Genomic DNA, 10,000 nt, shown 5'->3' with positions numbered 1-10,000 from the left:
GTACCCGGTTTTGCCCGAATGTTTGGATGTGTGTGTGGGGGGGGGGGGTAAAAAAAAAGTAAGTATGAGGATTGAACCCGAACCGTTGAGGCAAAGTTGTAAATTAAAGTGGGAAAAAAAAAGTGAGACGTTAACCATTGCCCCACCGTGAGATGCTAAACGAAACACGTTTGAATTTATTTAATTACTTGGATTTAGCAGGTGCTCGTTTTAATGAGTTAATGAGGTCAAGTTTGACTGCGGGATAGCATTCATTTACTGCTGAACGCTTCCCCCCCCCCTCCGAGATTTTATAGGAAAAAGACTAACCCACATGCGGCGAGCGACAAATATTGAATATTTATCTTCCCGAAATCGAGCAAATTAAATAGACAGGCGAGTTTCGTTGTTAACTGTGAGATATTACCATTTATATGTGATATAAAAAGTTTTTAAAAGTTGTGAACCGACCGACCGCTTCTCTGAAAGAAGCCTTTTGTAGACACACAGAAAAAGCGAACACACATTCATACATACATTTTCGCATAAAAAGAAATACCAGGGAAAATAAGAGAGGCATTAAACATTTAAAATAAAGCTGTGTAGTGATCTATGTACAATGCTGAATATATACGGCATATTCACATTGACACACTGGTTCTCATTAGATCACCAACGTTAAGAAACTTTGAACCTGGTTAGTATTAAAATGGATGACCATTTGAGAATTCCAGGTGCTGTGTGTGCTCTCTGCTTATCTTGACATTGTTTCCAGTCGTCCTGAACTTCTTGCTACTGGACTCAAGCAGTGTTGTTTCAGGGGCGGTATGGTTGGAGATTGCGCAATCCTTGCCTCATAATTACATACACTGTTATCCTTACAGAGAGTATCCATTGTCTTTCGAGAGTGAATGAAGATGAAGACAATGCTAATATAATGTGATTAGGTCAGGCATTGAAAGGAAAATAACAGAGTTTTCTCAAATAAGTCAACACATTTATAAATGTTTGATTTATATTTGTTTACCGTGGTTAGAGTCAGTAGGTGAGGAATTTACCAAACAAATCAACTTAACAGTAAAAATATGCTATTTTGTTTCTAATGTAGATATACATGTATATAAATATATATATATATATACACACACATGTACATACACACATATATACATGTACGCACATATGCACATTTATTAATCCTTTACTACTCAATCTAAAACTAGTAATAATAAACAATAATGCTATGTTGTGGAGAGTGACTGCTTTATGCACATGCTGTTAGTTCTCTAACTTTTTATCAACATTCCCGCCATGCAATTTGGCAGATCTTATATCTTCTCAAGTCTTTAATTACAAAATAAATAATTTTTATTTCTTTTCTTTTTCCCCCCAATTATTCAGGATTCTTCTTTGGAAGCAAGCCAGGAAAGAATGAATTTTCAGAAAACTCGGATCTCTGAGGTCAATCAACAACTGAAAACCTTGATTGAAAGTTCCGAAAGGGTAAATACTCTTTGTTTCTTTGCTTATTTGGATTTAAATACCAACACAATAAGAATAATATTGTTTGTAAAAAGAAAATCTGAAAATTCCTGACAATTCCTTATTTTCAAACCAGATTTAAAAATAAAAAGTTTGAGGTGCTAGTGCAGAGAGTGATCCGCGCTATTTTTTAAATCGTATTTCCAAGTTTAATTAAAGTTTTATGATATATTGTTTTATTCAATTGTAAGGTTGAAGTATAGAATAGGTACAAAACACCCTCCCCTCCCCATGTTAAGAATGGCTTTTTAAATAATAACGTTATTATTTACGTCCAGATCACTCTCTGCACTAGTACCAAGTTTGGTTTGTGTCCAGAATTAAACTTAATTAAAAAAAAAATACAGAAAAATCTTTATGATCTATGCATCCATCATGGAAAAAAATGTTATATTACATAAATTGAGCAAGTATCTTTTTTTTTTCTTTTTTTTTTTAATGAAGAAAATCAAATTTTCTAAGAAAGTGGGGATCGTGTGTCTTTGTCTGCCGTCTTTAATTAATAAAAAAAGACAACATGATTCGACCTATGGAGATCCAAATCAGTCTTGTAATGGCTACGATTTACTATTAACTGCTAAAAATCATATAAAAAATTATTTTCTATAAAAAAACTACTTTTTTTATATTTGGTTATTTTTTTTTATATTTTTTTTTTATATTTTTTTTATATTTGGTTATTCTTTTTTATATTTGGTTATTTTTTTTTATATTTGGTTATTTTTTTTATATTTGGTTATTTTTTTTATATTGGTGATTTTTTAAATTAATGCATTCATTTTTATTATTCCATACTTTCGTACCATATTGAAATTAATATAAATTCCAAAAATTACGAAAAATAATCAAGTAGATGTATTTAGAACTATAAGTATTTTAAATAAAAAAATCAGCTACAAATACAATCCTAGATATCTGGATTAAAGATGATGGTACAGATGATTTAGTAAAAATTATCAATTGTAGTTATCTTCTCCTGTGAACTCTTCATTAAAACATACGTTAAAATTTTATAAATTGCTTAACTCGAAATTTTTCATTTTTACTTTTAATTATTTTTCAATTAGATCATTTTTCATAATTTTTTTTAATTTATACTAATTTTGGCATTATATGTAAGTATGTAATGTTTTCACCTGAAATGCGTTCGTTTAAATGATCATTAATATAAACAAGCACTCAAATTTATTATTTCACTTTTATTATTATGATCATTTTTCTTCTTCGTGTCTCATGCTTAATTACACACATTGTGAATGACTTTTGTCTGCTGCCATTTCGCTTGTGCCACCAACTAGGATCAAGTTGTCTGCTACTCATCTTTTTAATGTCTTAAGTGGCCTCCTGCACAGCCTTGAACAATCAATATCAACGTGAGACACATTTTGAAGTGTTTCAGATGTCTGACGACAGGTGACAGGGTTGAGACTTTGCTGTGCAACACATTTTTTACAGTGAAATCGGTAGTTTTCTTCATACGATGCACTGCAGGTTAGGTGTTGTCCTGTTTATAAATTAGGGCAGCACAAAACGCTCACTATTTTGAGATTTTTGATGGTTTGTGAACCTTATTCTCAATGCTTCTGTGCATTCAAACATTAAGTATTGTGAGCGTTATGTGCTGTCATAGTTTGATACAAGCAATGTGGTGACATATTTGAAATAAAACCTATAGTTGACCGCATTTTGGGATGAGAAACTTTCATTATTTACGACATTCAGACTGATTTGAGGCAGATGGCCAAGATGACTATGACATTAAAGCATGCAAGTTAGTTTGAGATTCTGAGTTCACAATATCATAAACCCCATAGAATTTTTTGCCTACAGACCATTTAACTCGACACGCAGGTTCCTAGATGCTGAAAAGCCTTCTACTCTAACAGTTTATTTCCTCAGATTTTGGAATTCCCTCCCAGTTTCCTGCAACATGCCTTGTTTAAGCTTAAAGAGAGAAAAAATAAAAATTAAAAAAAACAAATGTAAAAACAAAATGAATTTGTTTATTCTCTGAATATTTTACCGTTATCTTAAATTGCACACAAATCTTTAACGAGATTCTTCTGATAGATGAAAAATTAAATTTGAAAAATTAGAGGACTGTACTAGGCTATATGGCATTCGGAAGGATGAAAAATGATTTGCAGCAAAAGAGCATCTCAAGATGAGATGGTGTATTTTTTGATAGCAATAAAGGTTTCTGAACAATTAGAAAGGATGACTTGCAAAGACTACTGTTAATTGTAATCTTATTAATGTTAAATATAATCTTATTAATGTTAATTGTAATCTTATTAATGTTAATTGTAATCTTATTAATGTTAATTGTAATCTTATTAATGTTAATTATAATGTTATTAATGTTAATTGTAATCTTATTAATGTTAATTGCAATCTTATTAATGTTAATTATAATCTTATCAGATCGAAATGCATGGAAACAGAGTCACAGAGTTAGAACTGTTAGAAATGAAAGCACTCATCCTTATCACAGTAAAAAGATGAAGATTAAACTCATTTTTCTATGCATTCAGAAGTGGGGAGACACGGTTATGACTACAGGTTTTATAAAGATTTTTCATGGGGATGCTGCAAAGACCACCTAAACATTGAGCAGACCAAACGCATGAAGATGTATAGATACTGTGGAATTATGTGAATAAAATAATTTAAAAAATTGTTTGCATTTCTCAATATGTATATTTCTCTTAGTCTGTCTGTCCATTCCACTTTTGCTTGGAAACTATTAGACCGATCTGCCTGAAATTTTGTATGGACCTTTATGTTTATAACCTTTGCAGTGAACTAAGTATTATGGCATCCATTCGATGCACAGTTAAGTATTAATAAGGATTAGTCATCACAATACAACATTTACTTCAATAATTTTCTTAGAAACTACTGAGCTGATCTGACTGTAATTTTGTATTGACGTTTTGTTATGATAAAGTGCAGCAAACTAAGTATTATGGTATCCTTTCGATGCACAGTTAGAGATTAATACTTAACGCAATAACTGAGCATAAATTTAACCATATTCAGCCATCAATTTTGCATAAAGCAGTCATTCTAAATCAACAGGCTATAACTATTGCCTTTTTTTTTTTTTTTTTTTTTTTTTTTTTTTTTTTTGTTGTGGAGGAGGAGGAGGAGGAGGAGGAGGAGGAGTTAAGTTAAGTCAAAAAAGAGAAAAAAGAAACTTAAAAAATACTTCAAGGTCAAAAACTTGCCAACAGTAAGTGTTAGATGGAATAGATTCTGATTCATAAAACAGCAACTCTTCCTCCTTTGTTCAAAACATTGCTCATGGAATGTGAGGACTAAAGGACAAAATAAGGGAAGACAAAGTTACGTGGATGCCAAAAGTAAACTCAAGATCCACTTTAATAGGCAATGACACTATTAAATTTCATTGTGGATTTTAAAACTTGGAATAAATTGTGTACATAAAAGTAACAGAGCAAAGTTAACATCTGGTGTTATTTGATAAACAAATATGAATTTTTGTAATTCTTCATTTTCTGCTTGAACACCATTTGCCTTTTTGATCGCTTTTTTGAATACATCGGTAAATCTCTCAACCAGTCAGTTTGATCCTTGGTGAGAAGGTGTACTTTTTTGGTGATTTATCAAGAATATTTTACAAAAATTTTCATATTCTTTTGACAAAAATTGCGTTTTATTATCAGATATAATAGTTTCTGGTACACCAAATCTTGCGAATAATTCCTATGATATGTTTGTGTTTTTACTTGTCAGCAGTTTGCATTTGCAGACTTTTGGCCATTTAGTAAAATTTTCTAATAAGACGATAAAGTATATAATCTATTCCTTTTATTTGTTCAGTGTAATCAGTATGTAGATGAAACCACAGTTTGTTTGTGTAAGGCCAAGGGTTAAACTTTATTGGTGGTGCTTTTGCTGCAGAGGCACATCAGTCTTATATTATGTTTTTCTTTCTTTTTTGTTGTTTATTTATTTTTTTTTATTGTTTCAGGGATTTCCATTGCATATGAATCTTGCCATTGGTAATGCTGGTCATCCATTGGTGTTGGAGGATAATAGCGTGAAAATGCTGAAGGAACAGAATAAACAATTGACAGAGGTGAGATGTTGGGTTAGACAGAGGCAGAAGGCAGTAGTTATGTAACGTTACACACGCGTTAACGTGTAGACACTCAGAACTCAACACGTTGTAGATTCAGTAACAAAGAAGACAAAGAATAGGAAAAAAGAAAGAACTTCAACTCCTGTTTTAGGTTTAAAGAAAAGACCTTTATTTTTCATTCTCCTGCCATACATGACTTCTCGTTATAGCTGTGACGTCACCCACGTCTCTAATATGATTGTGCTCCTTCTCTCTACTTCTCTCCTCTCTTGGACATTGTTTTGAATGTGCTTTCAAATGTGCTCTTCTGTCTGTGCATACATTCTTTTTATGGTCTTTTTTTTTTCCCCCTTTCATGATGTCCCTTCACACACGGCCCAGCGTTTGCATACACATGTTCGTGCTCTGTTACAGTAATGTCCATGAACAAATCAGAAAAAGGTGCCCCTCTCTGATTTGTTTCATGGACATTTCTTTCACCTTTTTTTGATTTGTTTTGTAGACATTTCTTTCATGGACAATCTTATACTTTTTCTGACTTCCTCCATGGACATTTCTTTCATCTTCTTTTGGTTTGTTGCATAGACATTTCTTTCATGGATATTTCTTTCACCTTTTTTTGATTTGCTTTATAGACATTTCTTTAATGGACATTTCTAATACTTTTTCAGACTTGTTTCATGGATATTTCTTTCACCTTTTTTTATTTGTTTCATGGACATTCCATTTATTGCCATTTCTTTCATGGAAATTTCTTATACTTTTTTTTGTTTTACTTGTTTCATGGACATTTCTTTCACCTTTTTTTGATTTGTTTCATGAACATTTCTTTCATGGATATTTCTTATACTTTTTTTATTTGTTTTATAGAAATTTCTTTCATGGACATTTTCTTATACTTTTTCTGTTTTGTTTCATGAACATTTCTTTCACCTTTTTTTATTTGTTTCATAGACATTTCTTTCATGAACATTTCTTTCATGGACATTTTTTTCAACTTTTTTTTATTTCTTTCATGAACATTCCTTACATAGACATTTCTTTCGTGCACATTTCTTATACTTTTTCTGATTTGTTTTTCATTTTCTTATTTTAACTTTCTTTTTCACCTTCTGACAAGATTCATTCTTTTTTATTTTATTTTCTGTCTTTATCTTTTGCTCTCTCTCTCACACACATATATATATATAGAGAGAGAGAGAGATAGAAAGAAGAGTAAGTGAGAGAGTGAGAGAAACGATAATATTTTTTAAGTTAATATTATCGATTATTTTTATACCTACCAGGGCTCTATGGACAACTTTATCTTTAATTAACCTTTGACAAGTAAATATTTTCGTTTACTAACCAAATAGAATAGTTACTAGCCAAACCCACATGATTTTTAGAATATGACATCTTAGTTCTGTGATGAGTATGTGCATCAAAGATTTTTCTGCATTTTTTTTGTTTTGTTTTTTTTAAATAAGTGTAATTCTAAATACACAACAAATTTTATGTTGCTACTTGAAGGTATAAACATTCTAATTTCTTCAGATATTTTTTTTTAACAGCCTTCGTTAAAAAAAGAGTACATTGTTCTATTAAACTTTTGTTGTTTAAATAATTTAACATTGTTCGTTTTATTAATAAAAAAAAGTTGAAAAGATATTTTTCACTCAGTAGTGAGCTTTGGAAGATTGTCAGTGAAAGAAATACAATCGCCAAAAGATTAGCGTTTCATTATTTCTAGTCGCCATTTTGAAAAATCACTCGCAAATGCGACTGTTTCAGGCATTAGTACTTCATGCTTATGCAACCATCCAATTACTGCTAATCAGGAGATTCGAACCCAGTCACAAAGTCACCTTTGGCTCTGTAGGCTGATATTTTACCTCCACACTACTGGAAATTAACATAAGAATTGAGGAAAGTTAAGTAACTATAAATGTCAAGTCAGTGGGCATGAACAGTAAATAGTCAGAAAGTATTCAACGACTAGAAATCAGATTTTTTTCTTCTAGTCAAATTTTCAGAGTTGAAGCTCAATAGTTATTAATTTAGAATTCTAGAGCATTTATAGATATACAATAGAAAAGTTGATTCAAACAACTATATCTTTATTTCCCAATAAAGAGATTTATCCACTTGAACACCTTAAATGTCTAGATAAATGAAGAAACAGCGGTTGAAAAGAATCCTTTTACTGGAATATATATATATATATATATATATATATATATATATATATATATATATATATATAATAATAATATTTTCGCAAAAATCAAGACAACAAAATATAAAATGAGAACATCATATTGTGTATTTTCTTATGCGTTACAATTGTTTCATAGCCATTTGGACAGTTTTAAAGATATTAAAAATATTCCAAAATTCTCCTTCTCTCTACTTCTCTCCTCTCTTGGACATTGTTTCGAATGTGCTTTCAAACATGCTCTTCTGTCTGTGCATACATTCTTTTTATGGTCTTTTTTTTCCCCCTTCCATGATGTCACTTCACACATGGCCCAGTGTTTGCATACACATGTTCGTGCTCTGTTACAGTAATGTCCATGAACAAATCAGAAAAAGGTGCCCCTCCCTGATGCAGTTACTTAATGTTAGATCTTTTTCATTCTTGTGTTATTGAAATTACTCATGTGTTATTTTATTACCCAGAACGATTATTAAACTTAGAATTACTTCTATTTCTCTTATTTAAGTTATAATTATTTTAGTTTCTATATGTTAAGTTGATGATCTAATAATATTTAAATTAACCTATTAATTCCAGTTCCTTCTTAAGCAAAAATTAGTTAGTAGATCATAACAAATAAAAAAAAACATACAAAAGATTAAATTAATATTAAAATAGGTAATTGATTGAAATATCATTTAAAAAGTAGAAGTACGAAATTCAAAGGCTATCGAAAAATAAAAAACAAGAAGAAAATATGAGTGGTGTGAAGGTAGGTTCAACTACTTGATCTTTTAAATGTATTCATAGATGTATAACTAGTGTATTTTGCCATCTGAAGAGTAGCTATTTTGGAATATTTTTTAATGATATCATATTTAAAATTGTCTAAATGGCTATGAAACAATTGTAACGCATAAGAAAATACACAATATAATCTTCTCATTTTATATTTTCTTGTTTTGATTTTTGCGAAAATATCATATGCATGCTCAATTATGAAAATTCATAATCATGAAGCTTAAATAAATGAGTGAATAAACTTTGACTTTGATTTTATTGGTATATGAACATTACCGGAATTTAAAATATATTAAAATTTTGATTAAAAAATGTTAAGATATATATATATATATATATATATATTAAGTAATGTGATTTATAATTTAAAATTTAAAAATCAAATTTTAATTAAATTAAAAATCAGTTTCATAAGAAGGAACAACAACAAAATCAATTATCTGTACGATCGTTTCGGAAAACAATGCTTTTTATTGTGGTATACATCAAGTTATGTAGAATAATTATATATAGTTTTTTGGTAAGCAAGGTCTCCTCATCAGCAAATTTAGGAGGGTTTTTATTGAATTTAAAAGACACCATAAATAAACCTAGCATTAAAAGTAAGGCAGATGAATCTGAAAAATTGAAATAAAAGGTCTGGATTTAAAATTTATAAGAAAATTAATATGGGTTAGAGATAGAAATAAGTAGAGAAAAATATATATTTTTGAATTTACATAATAAATTTGCTTTAAAAATATATAGAGATATTTACCTTTTAATTTTTCTTTTTTTTTTTTTTAAATCAGGAACTGTGGTTAAAGTAGTCATTTAGATGTTTGCTATAGCTTTTTATCTAAAATCTTAAGTTTATATAATTTTCAGAATATTTATTATATATTATAGTGTGTGTGTATATATGTGTGTATGAGTACGCACACACACACACACACACACACATATATTTTATATATATTTATAGGTAGTAAGTTTTTATTTAACTAAGTTTGGTTGAATACCACAAAGTTTTTTTTTTCATTTTTAAATTTTTTCAGTAATACAGGGTGACCCAAAATAAACGTGCCCCGTTTCTTAGTGTTTTGTCCAAATGAAATGAAACTTTGGTCATAACTAGTTTCTCATATTCAAAACATCACATCAAAACATTAGGGTCTTTGGCCTTTTTTTCTCCATTGACTGTAAAATGCTCAGAAAAACGATTGAATGTCCTCTGTTTTTTTTTTTTAGGTCACCCTGTACAGTAGAACTCCGGGATACAGCATTAAAAATTAGAAACAAAATATAGTACTGCATATAATACACATGTATATGATCAAATAACATAATAAATAACACCATAAGGCGAGGCAAATACTGCAACCAGGGACGGGAACAACATCGTATTTCAC

At 29.9% G+C, this 10,000-nt stretch overlaps 1 protein-coding gene and 1 pseudogene across 1 annotated transcript in view; both read left to right on the top strand.

Moving 5' to 3' along the window:
• The window catches only part of LOC145241373 (uncharacterized), a 149,682-nt gene that overhangs the window by 136,947 nt on the left and 2,735 nt on the right, over positions 1–10,000 (top strand). Inside the window, exons 4-5 of the mRNA XM_080104251.1 lie at positions 1,381–1,482; positions 5,519–5,626. Coding sequence (XP_079960377.1) covers positions 1,381–1,482; positions 5,519–5,626 — 210 coding nt within the window. The remainder of the gene's footprint in view (positions 1–1,380; positions 1,483–5,518; positions 5,627–10,000) is intronic.
• On the top strand, positions 608–725 carry LOC145241727 (5S ribosomal RNA; annotated as a pseudogene).

The sequence above is a fragment of the Euprymna scolopes genome, chromosome 20 (genome assembly GCF_053919585.1).
Source record: "Euprymna scolopes isolate OS-2025 chromosome 20, ASM5391958v1, whole genome shotgun sequence".
Classification (NCBI taxonomy): Eukaryota; Metazoa; Mollusca; class Cephalopoda; order Sepiida; family Sepiolidae; genus Euprymna; species Euprymna scolopes.
This window is presented reverse-complemented; position numbering and strand designations above follow the sequence as displayed.